This window comes from Heloderma suspectum, chromosome 2 (genome assembly GCF_057233095.1).
Source record: "Heloderma suspectum isolate Gila_16-S chromosome 2, 16-S_ref, whole genome shotgun sequence".
NCBI classification, from domain to species: domain Eukaryota; kingdom Metazoa; phylum Chordata; class Lepidosauria; order Squamata; family Helodermatidae; genus Heloderma; species Heloderma suspectum.
Window position 1 is genome coordinate 78,634,756 of NC_139459.1, and position 22,005 is coordinate 78,656,760.

The 22,005-nt window shown below is 44.7% G+C and overlaps 1 protein-coding gene across 2 annotated transcripts; it reads right to left on the bottom strand.

Annotated features, from left to right (window-relative positions):
* Window positions 1-16,175: 16,175 nt before the first annotated feature.
* LOC146352382 (uncharacterized) lies at window positions 16,176-21,787 on the bottom strand. 2 transcript variants are annotated; one of them, XM_084833943.1, is made up of 6 exons: window positions 21,715-21,787; window positions 21,544-21,609; window positions 21,347-21,448; window positions 21,197-21,262; window positions 20,958-21,095; window positions 16,176-20,863 (listed from the first exon to the last, which is right to left on the bottom strand). In XM_084833943.1, exons 2-6 carry the CDS (start codon window positions 21,599-21,601, stop codon window positions 16,668-16,670), a joined length of 4,560 nt encoding a protein of 1,519 aa, XP_084690069.1. In that variant the 5' UTR covers window positions 21,602-21,609; window positions 21,715-21,787; the 3' UTR covers window positions 16,176-16,667. The 2 variants fall into 2 exon arrangements, with proteins under 2 accessions (XP_084690069.1, XP_084690068.1); XM_084833942.1 differs by having other exon boundaries at window positions 21,197-21,448.
* Between the last annotated feature and the right edge of the window lie 218 nt (window positions 21,788-22,005).

Genomic DNA, 22,005 nt, shown 5'->3' on the forward strand with positions numbered 1-22,005 from the left:
ATTTCTGCGCATACATATGCATTAGCTTTATCAGATACCAAAATTCATGTTGTCTACACATCTCTCACCCACCTCATGTACAGTGCTAGGAGAGATTCTGTGGGATATCACAAGACCTGCATTTTATCATAACTTGCCCAATGGGATGGAGTGGGATCCAAAATGTCGGTACATCTTCATGGTGTTTTGCTTGTTTGGGTACTACTGGTTCATACTAGGCCAGCATTGAAATGATTTAAAAGGATGACTGAGTCAGTAGTCATCTACTATGCTTTTTTTCTCTGAAAGCTTAGTGCAAGTGTTCCATTTTCTGGCACAAATATTGCCTCAGTGCCTATCACATATGAATATCAGCATGCTTTTGAGGCTTCTATGAGTGACCTTCAGGTTCTGTGTGACAGAGAGCAGGGAAAATTGAACCTTCCTCTTATAAAGAGTTCTGCTGGGATTTCGCTTTCAGCAAACACATAGTGACCAGGTCTGCATGCCACAACAACCCACCCTGGCAAATAAGACATGCAGAATAGGTTGTCCATGGAACATCCCACGGTGAACCCAACAGACGATCAGGCTTACTGTGAGATGTTCTCCCCCTCCTTCTGCCTTGGTCCACCAGCCAGCTCCAGAAGGTATTGCAGGGGACTTGGTGGTAGAACCTGTCTTGTCTGCCACCAAGTCCCCTTCCCCTCTTTGATCATGACCCCGGTCACATCCCCTGTATTTATTTATTTATACATACATACATACCCAGACATTTGCACAGATGGGACCAAATTTGTGCAAATGGGGCCAATTTTTTTTTTTTCCTAGCTCTGGGAATGTGCACAAATGTCTTTGCAATTTTTTTGTTTTTGTTTCCTAGTACACTTTGTTCCCTTTGACAGATGAAACATACAGGACAATAGACAACACAAGGCTATATATACTTGACAGCCACAATTGCACACCTCTGCAAGTGCAAAAAAGTGAATAATAATAATAATAATAATAATAATAATAATAATAATAATAAATTACAGAGACATTTGTTCACATTCCTGGGCCTGAAAAATAGTAATAATAATTACAATAATAATAATAATAATTTATTTATTTATTTCATTTCTATACCGCCCAATAGCCGAAGCTCTCTGGGCGGTTCACAAAAATTAAAACCAAACAACACACAATAAAACAATTTAAAATACATAGAACATTAAAACCACAATATAACAATACAACCACAATAAAACCTAGCAGCAGTACAGGAATTTAAAATACAGATTTAAAACAGCAAAGATAAAAATTCAGAAAGCTAAAAAGCCTGGGAAAATAAAAAGGTCTTCACCTGGCGCCGAAAGCAGTACAATGTAGGCGCCAGGCGAACCTCACTAAGGAGCTCATTCCAGAGCCGGGGTGCCACAGCAGAAAAAGCCCTCCTCCTAGTAGCCACCCGCCTCACTTCCTTTGGCAGGGGCTCACGGAGAAGGGCCTCTGATGATGACCTTAAGGTCTGGGCAGGCACATATGGGAGGAGGCGATCCTTCAGGTAACCTGGCCCCAAGCCGTTAAGGGCTTTGAATGTTAACACCAGCACTTTGAATCGGGCCCGGAAATGGACTGGCAGCCAGTGCAGCTGGAAAAGTACTGGAGTAATATGAGCTCGCAGGCCAGTCCCTGTTAACAATCTTGCTGCCCTATTTTGGACCAGCTGAAGTTTCCGGACTGTTTTCAAAGGCAGCCCCATGTATAACGCATTGCAGTAATCCAGACGAGAAGTTATCAGTGCATGGATAACTGTAGCTAGGCTATCTCTGTCCAGATAAGGGCGTAGTTGGTATACCAGCCAAAGCTGATAAAAAGTGCTCCATGCCACTGAGTTCACCTGTGCCTCAAGTGACAGTTCTGAATCCAAGAGCACCCCCAAACTACAAACCTGATCCTTTAGGGGGAGTGCAACCCCCTCCAGAACAGGTTGAATATCACCTAGCCGGGCAGACGAACCACCCACTAACAGTACCTCCGTCTTGTCTGGATTGAGTTTCAGTTTATTAGCCCTCATCCAGTCCATTACCGTGCCCAGGCACTGGTTCAAACAGCCACTGCCTCACCTGGGTTTGATGAAAAAGAGAGGTAGAGCTGGGTGTCATCCGCATATTGATGGCACCGCAGCCCACACCTCCGGATAACCTCCCCCAGCGGTTTCATGTAGATGTTAAACAGCATGGGGGATAAAATAGAGCCCTGTGGAACCCCATGGCACAATTGCCATGGCACAGAGCAATAATCCCCCAGCACCACCTTCTGGAATTGGCCATCCAAGTAGGAGCGGAACCACTGTAGTGCAGTGCCTCCAACTCCCAACCCAGACAACCTATCCAGAAGGATACCATGGTCGATGGTATCGAAAGCCGCTGAGAGGTCCAGGAGAATCAACAGGGTCACACTCCCCCTGTCCCTCTCCCGGCAGAGGTCATCCGACAGGGCGACCAAGGCAGTTTCCGTTCCAAAACCAGGCCTGAAGCCCAATTGAAATGGATCTAGATAATCCGTTTCATTCAAGAGTGCCTGGAGCTGTCCTACAACCACCCGCTCAAGCACCTTGCCCAGGAAGGGGATGTTGGCCACTGGCCTATAACTGTTAACATCCTCTGGGTCCAGGTTAGGCTTTTTCAGGAGTGGTCTAATTACTGCCTCTTTTAAAGCAGCAGGCACCACTCCCTCTCTCAAGGAGGAATTTACAACCACCTGGACCCAGCCGGACAACCCCTCCTTGTTTGATTTAATAAGCCATGAAGGGCAAGGGTCAAGCACACAAGTGGTCGATCGGACTTGGCCAAGCACCTTGTCCGCATCCTCAGGCCTCAGTAACTGAAACTCATCCAATAAAACTGGACCAGACGGTGCTCTGAACGCCTCTACCAATGGAACTGCATTAATGGTGGTGTCCAATTCATGACGAATCTGAGCGACTTTATCCTCAAAGTGCCGCGCAAACTTGTCACAGCATGCTACCGAGGGTTCCACCATCTCTCTCCCTGGCCCAGAATGTAACAGGCCGCGAACCACTCGGAAAAGCTCCGCTGGACGACACTGAGAAGATGAAATGATGGTGGAAAAGAACTGCCTCTTTGCCACCCTCACCGCCACAGAGTAGGCTCGATAGTGGGCTCTTACCTGTGTTCGGTCAGACTCAGCACAAGTTTTCCTCCACCTGCGTTCTAGCTGTCTCCCCTCTTGCTTCATTGCCCTCAGCTCAGGTGAATACCAAGGAGCTGGCCGGGCTCTGCTCAGAGGGAGAGGGTGCTTGGGCACGATCGTGTCAACCGCCCGAGTCATCTCTGCATTCCACAGAGCGACCTGGGCTTCAACAGGAGCACCAGCCATACCAGCAGGAAAATCCCCCAGAGATATAATAATATAATATAATAATAATAATAATAATAATAATAATAATAATAATAAAGACATTGGCCCCATTTGCACAACTCCCCCCTAAACAATGGAGGACATGTGAACACCCCTCCAAAGTGCCGCTCAGGCTCCATTGGAGGAGCTGTCACTGGTGAGAGAGGATTGAGATGGCTACGCTTGGGAAGAGTGGCAGGGGTTTCCACTGCTCTTGCTGAGTGGCTCATTTGCCAATGCCCACAATCCATGATGGGTTGGCAGTGTCGGGTTTGGATGGCCTGCCAACCTATCATGGGTACAACAACCCTTACAACAAGCCATGGCTTGTTAGGGTGGCTTCTTGCCAACATACAAGCTACCCTGAGGGAAATGGTCCAGGTTCAGAGAACACGACAACCCATGTTGTTAACCACAATGGGTTGTCTTGTCATGTGAACCTAGGCACTGGGAGGAAACTCTTTAGAAGTGTGTTCATGTTCTGCTATATGCTCTGAAATCAGAGGATCATTCTACCTGTTTTGCAACTAATGCCCTATCCCGTGCTCAGCTTGCCTGACCATGGGGGGGAGTGTATATTGTGGAGCGGGGGGAATGAGAAGACATTCACGTAAGCCTTGCAGTGGCTGGGCCTGATGGTGCCACTGGCCAGAAGAGGGGCTTACCTGTGGGGCCCCTCCTCCTGGCCTCTTTGAAGTGCAGCTCCCTCCCTCCTTGTATGTAGTCCGGGTGTTCACTTTTCGCCCTTTAAGGGCCAAGCAGGAATTTTTGGTGCACAGTCGAATTGGCTGGGTTGTATGTCTTTTTGCCTGCTTCACACTGTAAGCGGGGTGGGAGTGTCTTAGGTTAATCTGGTGGGTTTGTTTTCAGTTTAATTGGTCACATTTCCCTAGATAGGCTGTTTTAGGCGGGCTATGTTTCACTGGGTAGGGATGGTGATCATTCTGAGGCATCATTGGTGGTAATAAGGGATGCCTGAAACCTCCTTCTGAGGGTTTTGCAGCCCCGGGAGGGGTGGATAAGGATTACCTGTGGGTCCATCTCCCCTCACACACCCAGTGTTTCAAGGCCAGGGGGGATATGACATGGGATGTCCTCCCTTTCCCCAAATGGGGGGATTCTGAGGGGTGCCAGTTCTATAATCAACATCCAGCAGGCAAAAATGTTTCACCCAATTACATTGACTGGCTAGTGCCGGCATAGAGGAGTGGCTGTCCAGGGATCCCCCTTTGCAGATCAATTTCAATAAATGTGGCCAGGTTTTCAATCCATACAGTTGTGTCGTCTCTTTATTTCTCAACTCCTTCACTCACAATATACAACTTCTTAACTTGTACTTAAGGATGGATGAAACTGAGCACTTAATGTCTTGAAAGAATATATATTTCCTAGTGTTGTCAGAGACTCAACTTTTACATCATGCATCTACTGTAGCCTAGATTTTTGTTCCACATTGCTTCCCAAGTCCAAGCCATTCTTTTTAATGTTAGCTCACATTTGATCTTGTCAAAATATTTTTAAAATGTGGGTAGGTATCAGTGAATAATTTGTGGTTGACAATTATAGGTGAAAGGGAATGCTCTCATTTTGTTGTTGTTGTTGGGGCTGCTGATAATAAGTGACTAAAGCACGTGATTCATGTGGTTCCCAAGAGCATATTCCACAAATAATTTAGTTTTCATGCATGGCTGTGCTTAGTGCTAAGAAGCCACTTCCTGAAATGTCATTCGTAGAAACCTGTTTATAGGAAAGCAATTATGGTATGTCAACCAATCAGCAACATGGCATCTAGTGGTAAGACACACAGGAAAATAAGAAGAATACCTTCCCATCTAAAGTTTTAAGAAAATATTGGCTTGGGCACTACACTTTAAAAATTTTGATTAACAGAAGGTCGAATTATCTGAAAATCCAAGGCCTCAGTTTATCTTGAGTATAAATGTAAATATGATTGTAAACCAATATTATTTCAATAAATGGGATGATGATTTATTGCACACTATTTTAGCTCAAATAATTACCAATATATACTTGCCCCACCCGTGAACCCATGGAAATTCTGTACTGTCTGGGCAGTGAAGATGGTGTGCACTACAGACAATATTGTGGTGTCTTAGTCTTCATGAACTCACACTTTGACTTGTTTTGTCAGCCCTTGTTGTCTCCTTTGACAGGCTGGGGCAACACCAAAGCTGAAGACAGTTCTCACTGATGCCCCCAAGATTGCTGCAAATCTTTTCAAGGATTATTATTTTTTAAATCCATCTATCTCCTCTTCCTAGGACCACCTACTCAAGCTCATGTCTTTTTCCTCTAGAACACACTCTGCTAAATCCAATTTCCCTTAGGCTTCTCACACATACTCAGCTGCCTAGCCTTTCCTTTCCCACCCACTTGTAGCCTTTCCCCCTGTCTGCCCCCAAACTAAGGATTGCTTTACTCCAATTTTCCCCAAACTGCATTCCTTTCTGTGTGTTAGAGGTGAGGCAAAATGTTACTTAGGCTAGGGTGAGAGAGCATTTTGAGCTAGCTCTGTCTGGAAGATCCTTTTTTACTAGACTACATTTACAATGGAATCCTATATGTCTACTCAGAAGTCAGTCCATTGAGTTCAATGGAACTTACTCCCAGGTAAGTGTGTAGAGGATTGCAAACTTAGGCTTCAATCCTATACACACTTACCTGGGAGTAAGCCCAATTGAACTCAATGGGCAAAATCCAAGATAACTTCTAGTTCAAGTAGACCCATTGAATGGAATGAGACTTAAGTTAGTCACGACTAACTTAAGTCCCATTCATTTCAATGGTTCAACTTTAAGTAGGACTTACATTGGATTTTACCCAATGGGTCATCCATCTGGAAAGACATGCAGAGGATTGTGCTGTGAATTACTTACACCCACTGGGTGTCCCTGCTGCCACTGAAGATGCATAACTAGCTCTACCTTAATCTTTCTCCATTAAATAACACAGGAAATAGAAAATGTCATAAAATGAAAATATCTCCAGATTTAAAAAATGGATGAAAAGGCACACACCTCAGTGACAGACTTGGATTTTTTCAAGCATGTACACGTGAGAAGCGCCTGAGTGGTAGGAGGGGGAGTGAGCAACCTTCTGAAGTTAAAACTGCAATAATGGAGGCATTTCCCATCTGATTTCCATGTTATTTGGACAAATTGAACTTCTCACCCGAGGAATCTCCCACACAAAATTGCATTTGGATGCAACTATTGATACTGAGCAGTATTGAAGACTGCTGATCAGCCTCACTAGTTCTCTTGCGCTTGCAGCAGCAGGACCCACCAGCTGTGCAACAGGTAATTAGCGGTTTTTAAAGCAACCCCAGAAATGAGGGAAAACGCTCATTGGGACACATCAATGGAGTTCCCTTCGGCAGTGCTGACCTGCCCCATTCTGCAAATGAGCTTTTCAGCTCATGTCTGGGATTGCTGTTGGAAGTGCTAGTTTCTGTGGCACTCATGGTGCGCTCTGCTAGCACCACAGGAACAACAGAAACCCTCATTTCTGAAATGGGGCAGGTCAGTGGAGCTCCCTTCTGCAAGCTCCATTCTAGAATTCCATTCTGGACCTGCCCTGTTCTAGAAACAAGCTGTTTCCAATTGCTGCAGCACTAAATTAGCCTCCTGTTGCAGACAGTAGCAGTTGGTCCAGCTAGTATGCAGGGAGCACCAGATACTTCTCAATAATTTTAGAAGGGGTATTTTTCCCATGCTTTTAACATAGAATGCTAGCTTTAGAGTTGCTCTAAGAGTCTCATAACTAGGGATGTGTGAACTCACCCCCATCCGGGTTCTCCGGACTCCTGCCCAGCGCCTGCCCTCTCTCACTGGTCCCTGGACTGTGTTCAAGTCCCTTCCACTCTCGGCAAGCAGCGCGCACTCACCCCAGCAGCCTCGTCGAGCTCTGCAGTAACTATTTCTAAAAAAAATAAAATGGCAATCATAAAAATGTGCATGTATTTGAATGTGTGAAATGAACATTTTTGTGCAATATGCACATATTGTCATGTGTGAAATGCACATTGTTGTGGAGGCACACATCAGTGTGTGTATGAAAATATGCATTTTTCATAAAATACGCATTTTCACGCATATGTGAACGTGTGCATTCGCAAAAATGTGCATTTTCGTGTGTGTGCAAATTTGCGCATTTTTGCGATTGCCATTTTATTTCTCAGGAAATGGCGACCGCGAAGCTCACAAGGCTGCCAGGGTGAGTGCAGGCCATCCGCTGAGCATGGGCAGAGGGCGAGCAGGGTCAGGGGCTTGGCGAGCAGGGCTCGGGACTGTGGGCAGGAGCAGGTCTGCGGATCCCCAGACTGAATTGGGCACCCTTGCCATCCCTACCCCTATTCTTTTAATTAGAGTTAATACAAGTGTAGCAAGGGTGATCCATGTATGAACCAGTCCTCTTTGCATAAATTGCCTGGCCTCATATATACAAAGTAAATTTTGGAAGGAAGAAAGCTGTATCCAGCACCCTGGCAGCATACATGAGTAGTAGTAAAGGAGGGGGGCCCACATCAAACTCTAAACCATGCCCCGTTTGTGAAGGTGACAGTTGCGCCACCCACCTTTGAGACGGGAAGTCCCGCCCTAGCCGGAAGCCCCACATATGACCTTCAGGGTCACCTGACAGGGGTCATGTGACCCCTCTACAAACTCGCCATGCCACTGTGGACCCATAGGAATTGGTTTTAGAGCCCTAGCGGGTACGGGCACAGAGATGGCCTGCGGGGCCTTTTCCAAGCCATGCCCGGATTGGTCCTGCGGGGTCATGTGACCCCTCTACGAACTCGCCATGCCACCGTGGACCAATACGAAGAGGTCTTAGAGCCTAGCCCTGTAAGGTCACGCCCTGCAACCCCATTGACCAATAGGGACCGCCTTGCCCCCAGAAAAACAGCCTTTCATCATGCCCAGACACGATTTCTGCACAGAGAATGTGGCGCAGCCAAGAGTGACTGAGGGACCTACAGGTTTTACTCATCTCCCACTACCCTTGTGCATTCAGCCCAGAAAGATGGAAACTACACCTATGAAACCTGGAGTCATAAACAGTAAACCAGGGAAGGGAGCTGAAGTCACAGCGACTGTAACAGACAGCTTACCTTTAGCTGTATTTTCCATGGGGCAAAGAACTTTTCCTGAAACCGAGTTACATGCCGCTTGGAGTATGGATAGTACTGAGGTGAAGCCTGTTGAAGACATGGATGGCGGGGTGCTTATGAAAATAGCCACCTCGCCTTTAGAGAAAATGGAGCTGGAGGATTCTGACACAACCTGGTCTACTTTCCGCACATCCCTTGAGGATCTGGAAGAGGAGATGGAAGTTGTGGCAGAGAAAGGAGGCACACCAGTAAGTGTTTATTTCTTAGATTTGTTCTTAGTAGTATTTAGAGAGCAATTCCAGGGGCAGGGGTGAGGGTGGGGGTACATGCTACTGACTCTAAGCTTTTCATTGTTTTACACAGGAACATGGAATGTGCAGTGATGTCGAGAACCTGAACATCGAGAGTTCACCGACAGTCAACATTTCCTGCCTGTCATGTATTGCCCCAGACACGGTCATAGAAAGATAATGTTTTCTGTGGTGGTTGTTTCTTTTGCACCAATAAAAATGCTTTGTAGTAACCCTAAGGGTCCATTCTTGCGTTAACTTACAAAATGTCAGAGCATGAAGAAATCCTAAAGAAGATTTATTATAACCCCGGTGAAGTTGGGAGTTTGGGTGGAGTGAACCCCTTATATCAGGAGGCAAAGAAACAGAGCAAAACGTTGCTCAGAAGAGAGGTTACCAAGTGGCTCTCAGATCAGGAGGCTTACACACTGTTAGGGATGCACGAAAGTCACTTACCTGGTCTCGCAGCTTTTCGCGGTGGGGGGGAGGCGCTTCGCTGCTCCCCCTGCGAAGTTCAGGCCGGGGGGGAGGCTTCCCGCCTCGCCCGGCCGAAATTCAGGCCGGGGGGGAGGCGCCTCGCCTCGCCCGGCCGCGAAATTAAAAGTTAAAAAAAACCAACGCCCCCGTGATAGGCTACGTGACGATTAACGTAGCCTATCACGGCTAGATCTGCAAAGTCAGCCATGATAGGCTACGTTAATCGTCACGTAGCCTATCATGGGTGACTTAAAAAAAAAAAAAGCGCGTACGCAAATGGCGGCCCCCATAGGGAGCCGCCATTCGTGTTCCTTATTTGGTCGCTGTAGTCTACGTAAATCTTTACGTAGACTACGGCGAAAATAAGGGCAACGCAAATAGCGTTGCCCTTATTTTCGCCGTAGTCTACGTAAAGATTTACGTAGACTACAGCGACCAAATAAGGAATGTGAATGGCGGCTCCCTATGGGGGCCGCCATTATCCGTACACGCTTTTTTTTTTAAAGTCACCCGTGATAGGCTACGTGACGATTTACGTAGCCTATCATGGCTGACTTTGCAAATCTAGCCATGATAGGCTACATTAATCGTCATGTAGCCTATCACGGGGGCGTTTTTTTTTTCTTTGATTGGAATGGCGGCGGCGGCAGCTGGTCGAAAGACCGGCTGCCATTCCCACCCCGGACGAAGACCCGCCGAACCGCCGGCCGGACCCGCCGCCGGGAGGGACATTCGCCAAAGGTAAGTCCCATCCTGGGGGTGTGTGGGGGCGGGGGGGTGCGGAGAATTTCTCCCCGAAACTTGTTCGGGGGGCTGAAGACGTTGGCGCTCAGCCCCCCGAAGTTTCGGAGAGAAATTCTCCTCCATCCCTACACACTGCATAAACCAGCCAGGATCCATTTTAAATGAAATAGGACCATAGTGTCTGAAGTGGATGCACAATGGCAAGCCGATTTAGTCGACATGAAGCAATTTTCTCAATACAACAACGGTTACAAGTATATTTTAACAGTGATCGACATTCTGTCTAAATATGCCTGGGCTCGCGTTCTAAAAGGCAAAACGGGCAGGGAAGTGTCTGGAGCTTTTAAAGCTGTTTTCACACAAGATGGAGGGCAGCCTATCAAAATACAGATGGACAAAGGAACGGAGTTCCTAAACAAGGATGTGGGTCGTCTATTCAAAAAACATGGGGTACACCATTTTGTTTCCAATACTGAGGTAAAAGCAGGGGTAGTTGAGAGATTCAACAGAACTTTAAAAACAAAAATGTGGAGGTATTTCACAGCCAATAATACCTTCACTTATATAGACGTGCTACCGCAATTCCTAAAAAGTTATAACCATAGCTTTCACAGAACCATCAAAGCTAGGCCTGTGGATGTTAATCAGTCTAACTCCCTGGCCATTTGGAAAGTAGTCTATGGGAGCTCTGTAAAAAGGAAGCATGAGACACCCCTGCTCAGAAAAGGGGATCATGTGCGGATTTCTAAAAGCAAGGGTGTCTTTGCAAAGGGTTATGAACAGAATTTCACCACAGAGTTATTTATAGTGGATCAAGTCATCCAAAGAGCAAAGAGATCTGTCTACCAGTTAAAAGATTATGAAGGAGACACAGTAGTGGGGGCCTTCTATCCTGAAGAATTACAGAAGGTTAATGCAACGGAGGATAGGGTGTACAGGATCGAAGAAGTCCTGGCTACAAAAGGTAGGGGTAGGAGAAAGTATCACCTAGTGAAATGGTTAGGCTGGCCTAGCAAGTTCAACAGTTGGGTGCTCACTTCTGATCTTTGTGAACCTGTATAGAAGGGCAGAACAGGATGGGTGACAGTGGGTTTTACATTACCCTGCCTAGTAATGCCTGTGCAGGGGTTTTCCCACAGAACACCGTCTCTGCATTTACTATATGCCTAGCAAGATCTCTGGACCTTCCAGGGTCATGGGAAGTGGGTCTGGTTGAAATACAATACCCTCACAGCTGGTACACTCTAACTAGCGATGCACCCATTGAAATTCATCAAGGGAAAAGCAAGTGGACCTTTTTTCTGCGCAGTGGCTATTATCCGAGCATTCCTGATCTGGTCGAAAACATAAACAAGCTTATACAAGATAAACCAGGTGGCCCGGAAATGACTATGCACTACGATGCGGTGTCTGGAAAAGTTGTTGTTAAAGCCACAGCACCGTATAGCGTAGAAGCCAGTCCAGAGCTGATCCGCATATTGGGGCCGTTAACTGGAAATTCTGACATTACCGGTGGTTTTAACACCTTATATATCTACACAGATATCGTGGAACATCAGATTGTTGGGGACTTTTATGTACCTTTACTACGTTGTGTGCTGGTGCGTGGACAGAACAAGGAATGTGTCAATATTGGGTATGACAAGCCTCACTATATACCTGTGAGTAAGCATCACATCGACACCATCACTGTTGAAATAAAGATGGATCAGAACAAAAGTGTACCATTTCGTTTTGGTAAGTTTGTTGTGAAGCTGCACTTTCGCCCGCGGAGATCCCAGGTATTTTAAAGTTAAAATGGTCATCCTAAAAACATATGGGGAACCTACCCTGTATAGGAGATATTATAGGGCCTAGGCCGGAAATGCGTTGCCAGGATTCCATGGTGCCCCTGTTACGTACGGGGCGGGGATTGGCGGGATTTTCAGGAGCCTTTTCCGAAAAGCAGTTCCCCTTTTGAGAAGAGGCTTGGACATCATCAAACCCCACGCGAAGACTACTGCACGTAATATTGCTAAAGATGTGGCTGGTCACATTACTCAAGCAGTTCTGAATAGAGTGAACAATCCACTTTCTCAAGGGGGGTCAGGCCTAATGTATATTAAAAGGAAAAGTAGCCGAAAAAGAAAAGCATCACGGGTGAGATTGCTTGGACCACCCCACCCCCTTAAAAGAAAAGTTGTGAGAGGAAAGAGATGTCAGAAGCATCGTGTTGTAAGAAAGAAGAGACGTCCAGCTGCGTCAAAAAGAGATATATTTTAGACTCAATCATGGCTTTTATCCACTGCGGCTCTGAAGAATGCACTAAATCTGAACTGGATCTATTCAGCATTGGTCCTACGCAGACCAGTATTGAGAGAAGTTTATTTATCGAAGTACCCCCCTTGTCAGCCCTGACAGAATCTGCACCCCTAGACTTCTTCATCGCAGGAAATGGTGAAGATTATATGGATCTAAATAACAGCTTGCTCTATGTGTGCTGCAAAATTGTCAATGAAGATGGGAGCAACATTGCTGCAGATGCGGCAGTAGGTGAATTACCCCATAGCATCCATCTTTAGTCAACTGGATGTAACGGTGGGAGATCAACTTATAAGTCAGAGTAATAATTCTTACGCTTATCGTGCTTTCATTGAATCTGTGCTGAACTATAGTGAGGATACTCTAGCAACACAATTCTCAGCAGGCCTATTTTACAAAGATACAGCTGGGAAACATTAATCTGCGGGTCTGGACGGAAACAATCAAGGCTTCATTAAAAGAGCAAACCTAACAGCTCAAAGCCGAAAAATAGAGCTATTGGGACATCTTCATATTGAGCTGTTTTTTCAGGAAAAGCTGCTGTTAAATGGAGTTGATGTGAAAATTAAACTTAACACGCAGCAAAGATGCTTTCTGCTTAATGACAGAAAACGCAGCAAGACATTACAGACTGCAAATTTTGTCAGCCTCCCTATTTGTGAAAAAAGTGAGGGTGGCCCCTGGCATTCGCTTAGGCCATGCAGAGGTTCTGTTGACAGCCAACGCCAAATACCCCATGGATCGTGTGAGTATGAAAGTGTTTAGCATTCCCAGAGGAAGCCGCGTTGCCAATCAGGAAAACCTGTTTTTGGAGCAACTGCCTAAACAAGTCGTTATAGGCCTAGTGGATAATGATTCCGTCAGCGGAGCTTTCAATAAAAATCCATTTAATTTTCAGCATTATGATATTAATTTCGCAGCTCTTTACCTGGATGGAGAGCAAATCCCCATGAAGCCACTCCAACCCAATTTTGAAGATGGAAACTGTGTAAGAGAATACATGAGTCTGGTACAAACAGCTGGCAAACATATGAAAGATAGGGCCCTTTTAATTAACCGTGAGGAGTATGCGAACGGTTACACACTTTTTGCATTCGACCTGACGCCGGACCAAGAATGTGGAGATCACTATTCTTTGATTAAAAATGGGAACCTGAGAGTAGAATTCCGTTTTGCTAAAGTCCTGGCCGCCACGGTCAACATGATTGTTTATGGTGTTTTTGACAATGTGATAGAAATAAATCACCGGAGAAATGTCCTGTTTGACTATATGTAACATGGACAGCGTGCAGCTAACTTGTGTGCTATCTTCAAGCTCCTACACCAGAAAGATTTTCTACGGCATGTTTCCTTGTGACATGCTTCCCAGTGAGAGGGTACACCAAAGGCCTGTGGGGTTAGTAGTCAATACCCACCCCCACAACCTACCTGGAGAACACTGGCTGGCCATCTACTTGACAGAGGATAAAAGTGGAGAGTTTTTTGATTCCTATGGGCACCCGCCCATCCACCGCCTCTTCCCTAAAGTCATCATGAGTTTTTTAAGAAAAAATGCCAGGAAGACTGTGTTTCAACCCAGGCAACTCCAAGCCAATGAGTCCATGGTTTGTGGCTACCATTGTGTATTTTTCCTGCAGCAGCGTTGTAAAGGCCTAACATTTAAACAGATTCAAGAACTGTATTCTCACAATTTAGAAAGAAATGATCAAATGGTGGAACATTTTGTGAAAAACAAGAAGAATATGTCCAGGCACGCCTTAGACATGTTCCAACCTGCCCAACGCTGTAGATCATGTCATGATTTTCATAGCCGTATTTCCCAATAAAGCAACCTCTATTGGGGGTTTGTTAAAACAAAGAATGTCTTGTCTGTATGTTTTCTAACTATTTACCCTATTCTCACAATTTAGAAAGAAAGGATCAAATGGTGGATCATTTTGTAAAAAACAAGAAGAACATGTCCAGGTATGCCTTAGACAAGTTCCAACTTGCCCAGGCATGCCTTAGACATGCTCCAGCCTGCCCAGGCATGCCTTAGACATGCTCCAACCTGCCCAGGCATGCCTTAGACAAGTTCCAACATGCCCAGGCATGTCTTACACAAGTTCCAACTTGCACAGGCATGCCTTAGACATTCTCCAACCTGCCCTATGCTGTAGATCATACTGTGCTTTTCATAGCCGCATTTCCCAATAAAGCATCCTCTATTGGGGTTTTTAAAACAAAGAATTTCTTGTCTGTATGTTTTCTAAGTATTTACCCTTAAAGTAGACAGGCACAGCGCAGATTACTTTAAGTTTTTTATAAATACTAATTTATTTTTTAGTCCTGATAAAACAAAAACCACAAAAGGTTACATCATAAGCTGAACCAGGTAGGAGCATCAGAACGCTTTTGTTTTTTAGCACTCGTAGAGGTGTGCAACAACATTGGCGTCACGCCTTTGGGGTTCTTTAGGTAGTCCAAGGTTTCTCTATGGTTAGGATTACCCACTACAGATGCCGGGACATTTAGTTCAGCCAGAGCACTCATAAAAACATCCCATCCTTTTGGGGTACGCTTGGTTTTCAGGGTCTGTGTGATCCCCTTCACCAAATCCAGAATATTGGAACCTGGTACAACCACCCCCTTGTACACAAAGGCTCCTTTCTCATCCCACGAAGAAACATCTCTGTTTTGCTGCATTTTGATCAATAGGAGACTTGCATTGTTCTTATATCTAGCAGGAAGACTGTCCAGTACTTCTTGGAAGACATTGTCAGAGACTACTGATGCTTCCACAGAGGCTTGTTGTGGCTGAGGTAGAAACAGGTTTAGGTTTTCTTTCTCCGCCTCCCTCTGTCTTACATGGGTCAGATATTTTTGAAGCAAAGAAGCATAATGTTTAACTTTTTCATGTTCTGTTAAGTCGCTCCTGTGGAGAATTTCCTGCATCTCAGTATCTAGTGAGCTGATTGCTGCAGTTCTGATGTTTTCCTCCTTAGGAGGTGGCCCCTTTAATTTTTCCAGCTGGTGGCTAGGGACCAAATACATCTTTTCAGCATACTCCATCACTGATTGGCTAAAAATCCGGTGAGCAGGGGGACTGCAAAACTTAGTAATGGTCCAAGAAACCCACCAGATTGTCTCACTAGATGCTTCTTTCTTCTCAGAGAGACTTTGTTGTTACTCAGGCTTTTAATAAGGTTACATTTCTTTCTTAATGTACGTACCTGTTGGGGAGATAGAGGAATGTTGCCTTTTAAAGTATTGAGTGCTATTTCTGAGATGGCCGCAATCAGATCATCAGATGCTGCACATAAAATGGCTTTCCTCTGGCATGGCGGTGCCTTAATAAGAATGTTTAAGAGTGCCAAATTTCTCTTTACACAGTTAGACATGTTGCCTTGCAGAGGAGCTGGGCATCAATAGATGGGCTGGCACTAAAGGCGATGCCTTTTGTAGCCAGCTGGAGCTTTTTTCATGGCGTACACTACAGGCCAGTCTGGTGGAAAAAGACCTGTTCTTAACCTGTAAGTTTCTGGGGTAGATGCATTTAAATCTACCACCAGATAACCATAAGGTTTGCTTGTAGAATCTGCAAATGCCTCCATGAAGAATTGACTGTTTTGCGGGTACATTTGATGAGCTAAAATCGCAATTTGTAATTTATCCCTGGGGTTTTTGAACAGCGCCATATATTTTGCATTTAGGCTGATGGTGCGGTTGCTTTTGCCCTTGCAGAAAATATTCTGCGTGATGAAAAAAATACTCAAGTTCCTGTGGTGTACATACTGAGTAAAGGCCTTTTCAACTTCACAGCTCTCAGACGCCGACAACATCAGGTTGTCTATCACCAAAAATTTACTTTATTGAGGGGTAATAAATCATTATCATCAAATTTTGCAGGCAAACCCTCCACAAACTGAATAAATGGGTATTTACATAGCAGAGCTTTGTACAGAGGCTGCCAACAACCATAACACCATACAATATTTTCAGGTACAACCGAGAACACACTGTGAGCATTGTCCAGAATATTTTTGATGAAAAAGCTTTTCCCGCAGTTGCTAGGCCCCGCTAGAATGGCTGAAAAGGGGTGTTGCCAGCGTGTATTCATAGTCAAAATCCATAAGGCAGTGTGTTAAACCCTTCAGTAATAACTCTTTTATCATATACCACCTTTTGAGTTTTCCTGAGAGTCTTAGTTTCCAGAGTCCAATGGCTTTTGTTCCTTACAATACCTGGCTGCTGTACGACAATCTCACAAGGTGGTCTGTGCTCCCTGTCTGAGACGTAGGCAAAAACTAAGTCTTTGAGACTGTTGAAATTAATTTTTTCACAGTTTGTGGAGTTCAATGTAATGCCTTTGACCTCCAAAAAACTTTCCCTTCTCCTGAAAGTTTAAAACCATAGGACGTAGGACCAGCCGACACAAACTCTGTGATAAATTCATCTGCAGGGATTTCACTTGTGAGGTCTCCTAAGTAATCACCGAGAGGGGGCATCCACTGCCCCTCCCTACTCACAAATATCACCGAATCTGTATCATGATATAAACATCGATCTTGAAGGCCATCTAGCAAAGTGTAGAGCTTCAGCCGAGCATATGCAGTTGTAAAGGCAGCTATGAACACATTCTTCCTACCTAGAGTTATCATGCGATCTTCAGAATGTTTCCAGGACACGCATGCAGCATCAGTATCGATAAATTCACACATTGAAACCTCATAAGCATCAGAAAACAGAATCTGAAATAACTCATCAGGGTCTCTCACCACTTGTGTGTTAGGCAGGTTTGTCCTCTGGCCAAATTTCCCCCACAGAGAATTTAAAAATAATTTTGCAATTTGCCGTTTTGCGGAGTTCACGGCAATCTCATCGGGGCGCAATGCCACCTCTTCATTTTGGAGATAATCAGCGATGTATCGCTGTTTATCTTCTGTGCTGACACACCAGTGTGGGTACCCTGAAGCCTCCTGTTTTTGGCGAAGGTGCATGTCAATGTAATCTGAAAACAAACGGGTGGTCCGCTTTTCAAAATGCCAGACTTCATAAATTTTCACAACCTTGTAGCCCTTTTCTACAGCTGCATTCAGCTCAACAGTGCACCATGTTCCTAGCAGAGCCCGTTCCTCACCAGAATGTTTACACGTTTCCTGCTGATGTGCTGCTGCACAAGCTGCACACAGGGCAAACATGAGCTTACCGCCCACCTTGGTAGGGAGGACCGGGAAGAAAAGACCTCGGGGTGGGTAAACTTTAACCTTTGCAATCCCAAAGTAATCTGAGAGTGGCTTAAAGTTCTCATAAATTATTTTGGGGTGACCACAAGGGTATGCTTTATTCTTGTTCACATAGGGATACAGGCTTGTGAAATCATAGTAATGAATCCGTTCCCCATCTTCAGGTTTATAATACAGACAGATTGCATTAGTACGCCCCCCAAAGAGAGCGTCTCTAGGTTCTACAGGGTCTGGAAAATGAGCACCGGCAAGAAAACTCTTGAGGCCCTCATCTGTTTTTAATATATACCTCCACTCGTGTTCCCATATAGGCCTGACTTCAAACCCCATCAGTTTCAGTTCAGCATCCCTTTTTTGTGTGGAGTTGTACAGGCATTCATATGTTTTACCCTGCAGGGGGGTTTTATCATCAGGAGAGTAACACACTAAACACCCATGCCAAAAGCAGCCGTGAAATTCAAAGGTTGTCTTCTTATTATCTATGACCGCATAGCCATCTAGAAAATAAGGGCCAGCTTTGAATTCCCCACCCTTTAAGGCATGCTGAATCTGAATGTTTTCTTTATGCTCTATGTAACTCAACCACCGAATTGCAGGGGTAGAAAACCGTTTACACTGCCAGTGATAATTATCTGGTGGGGGTATGGCAATGGTGTATTCCTTCAGAAACTTAAACCTATACATTGCAAAACATGTACTAGCCAGAGTGGGGTATTGGAATGGATCTATTGCTAATCTTTTTTTCACATACGTCTTACCATTCCAAAACGCTCTCACTGTCTGTGTCAGTTCCATGATTTCATGTCGGTACTTGGTGCATGCCTGCTCCAAAATATTAACATCTTGCCTGCAGTAAAACATCAACTCCTTCTGCATTTCAAAAGTTTTTGACTTGTTCTCATCATAACACGCTAAAAAAGCCCCTCTCTCTCCAGGCATCATGTATTGGGCACCATAGTCCTCTGCTTTAGGCAGCGGTCCCACATAGTCCCAATTCTCAGGTTTGTTAAAATAATGTGGGAAGTAGCCCTTGGTGCCGGTAAAACCCAAGGCTTTTGGTAGCTTTGAGAGGGCCATGGGTAGATGACAGAGTGAATCGATAAATTTTATATCTAGCCCCTTCACGGTGATACACAGCAATTTTCCCCCTTGAGTAATAAGATCTACAGTAAGTTTCTCTTTTATCAGCTGGCTGAGAATAAAGTAACCATCATACCCCTTTGAGTTATGGGCTATAAAAGTGCACCCTTTGAACTGCACACTGTCTGTGAAAGTCTTGATAAAATCAGAGAGACAGGAATCACCCTTAAACTCCCATGTTTTGCCAGCCATGGCCCACGGGCTTACATCCCCATGCGCTTTCACACGCCGCTTTCTATTCTTCTTACCCTTACCTGGTTTATCCTTAAAGCTTTCTACAGTTTCACCCGCAAACGCTTTTGCAAAGCAGAAATTAGGAACATGAAATCCTGAAGACTGGTGCACTTCAAAGTCATAAAACACATATTTCACAGACACTTTAGGCTTCTTAAGATGTCCCATATAGCACTCATGCTTATCACCATATGTGATAAACCCCCAACAGACAGTGCACCGCCTTCCTGGACAACGGTCAAAGTCATGATCACATTTCTGGAAAGTCTGACAATATTCACAATACTCTCTAAAGACACATTTTACTTTACCCTCTAAGGCCAATTCTCTATGTCTATTTAAGCAGGCGCTGGATCTGCAGTTCATCCGACAACATCCGCACCTCTTCATTTTACCAACATTTACAGCACAGTCTGCACTCAAGCAGAGCCTGCACATATATAGACAACTGTGACTATGGGCAAAGATTGTACTGCATATTTCACAATAGATTTGAGCTCCAAAAACCACCTTTACATTACGCACACCATAATAATGATCGTCGTGTAGCATCATTGTATAGGTTTTGGGGTACCTAGGCCCTGGTACTTTAAATAGCCCCCAACCTTTTTTTGCAAAACGTATGACTTGAATGTTGACCCTTAAATGGTTTTCAATCAATGAAATGTCACTGAGGGCTACTTTTTTCTGTTCAGACCAACCAAGCTCCGTATGTAACTGTCTGGCAGCAGTCAACAATTCTGCATCTGTGGGTGTCCTCTCGGCCATTACGGCTAAAAGACCCCCAGCAAAGCAGAGATTGGTGCCTGTGTAATTTAGATCTACCAAATGTTGTCGTTTTCTAAGGATGATTTGACTGTTCGGGAGAGAACCTATTTTCCTACTTGGATTCCCACCGCCCTGTGGAGCCCTCACAATTGTAACAATCAACCGCAGCGTAACATCCCCACATATTTCAGCACGGCTTTGCAGGAGATTACTGATATGGGATAGAAAATCTTCTACATGTAAAACATCCCTATGTCTTTTAACTGAAAAAAGAGGATAAGCTAATCCCCCGCGGACCAATCGTAGTTGGACAAAATCTTGAGGAGAGATTCTCCTATTCACATCATCCAGGATTTGCTGGATCGTTGTGTATAATGCAGTCACAGCCTGTGAGAATGATGTTATATGTTCTAAATTAACAAATCTAAATTCTTCACCTATGTGCATTGACCTGTAACGCTCATGTTCCCACTCCCACCTATGAACAAGTTCTGCATATACTTGCGGGGATTGGTCCACGTTTGTGTTATTTGTGGGTGGGGTTTGGTCCAACCCTGAGGCATCCCTGGAAGCTTCAGAAGACTGTGAGGTATCTTGAGACGCCACCTCTGGAGGGTCACCCCCTATGCATGCTTCAGAAAACTGTGAGGCATCCTGAGAGTCTGCCAATGGAGAGCAGCTTTTCTTAGGAGGCCTTTGATTTTTACAAGCATAGAGTGTTTTTTTAGCCCTGTTTAATATTTTACTAACCCTCCTCTGCCAGTAAAATCGTGCTTTGTTGAATGTGTTCTTCCTATGCCGTCTTTTCCAACACCTCCGGCGTGGTTTACCACCCCCAACTTGTACATGTCTAAAGAATGTGTTGCCATGTGCAGGATACTTTGTATGCATTTTAATATTCTGAAAAGAGCTTACTTCAGATAACCCATCATTATCAGCACTTAAAAACTTGCGTATGGCTGCTTCAATCTCTGTATGGCACTTCCTGAGCTCATAGCCTTCTTTCAGTCTTTTAGAAGCATGTTCAAGCCAATTAGCAAGTCCCCTCCCTGGTTTAGAGATTGCAGACTCTGGGTGCCCTTCATATCTTGATCTCTTGGCCTTTGGCCCTCTCGGGTCATGTGGTTTTACAGAGACACTTTTCACAGTTGCAGGTTTCTGGTCTAAAACCAAAAAATAAAAATGAGAAGGGGTAGGACACATCCTTATTAATTAGGTACAAACCTCTCACACACACACAACCCGTCAATGCCTTACCCGTGCCTGGTGGTGGTCTGGCAGCCTTTGGAGTTTTAAAAGGAGCTCTAACAGGTGTCATGTTCATTGTCTTGGCCTTTGGCCCTCTCGGGTCATGTGGTTTTACAAAAGCACTTTTCACAGTTGCAGGTTTCTGGTCTAAAAAAAAATAAAAACGAGAAGGGGTAGGGCACATCCTTATTAATTCGGTACAAACCTCTCTCTCACACACACACACACACAACCCGTCAATGCCTTACCCGTGCCTGCTGGTGGTCCGGTAGCCTTTGGAGTTTTAAAAGGAGCTCTAACAGGCATCATGTTCACTGCAAAAAGCAATAACCACTTCAGTAGATTCCTACTTTCGATATGACCCCCCCGCAATCCCTTACTATCATTAACTTTTTTACCTATTTTATCATCAGAAGGTGGTGAGTCTATGTGTTTGGTTTTTCTTGTGGCCTTCTTTGGGGGATTAATCACAGCAGCCTCCTGAACATTGGTTGTGGTTTCTAAAAAAGAAAACACACACCCTGCTTTCAGCTTTACAGGAAACCTTAAAAACCACAAGACAATTATTAGAACAATTCTGTTTTATCTGCGCTACCAGATGCCAGTGTGAGTGCTGTCCTGGGCCTTTTCTTGCTAAAAGGATGGCTGGCCATAAAGTCTTCTGTAAAAAATATACATAAAAATAAAACATTATACACATAGCCTGTACTTTCAGAAACAGCATGTTGTTTTTACATTAAAAATACCCCCACCCCAAAAGCCTTACCCAGTTCTTTATCATTTGACTTAATTTTGGTGCATTTCTGTCAGACGTGTGATTTCATGAGATAGTAAATAAGGAGAAGGTGCTAGTTTGATCACTCAAAGGTATGTACAGTCTTGTCTCAAGCTTTTGCTCCGCCCCCCCCCCATACACACACTACGTATGGTATGAGAGCCTTTTGACCATTTCTAGCAGACCCCCTTGAGAAGCATGGAGGGGGAAACAGCTATGCTAGTTCATGCTTATTTAAGCACAGCTTGTGGGCAAATACCCTATAAAATAGCAAAATGCAAA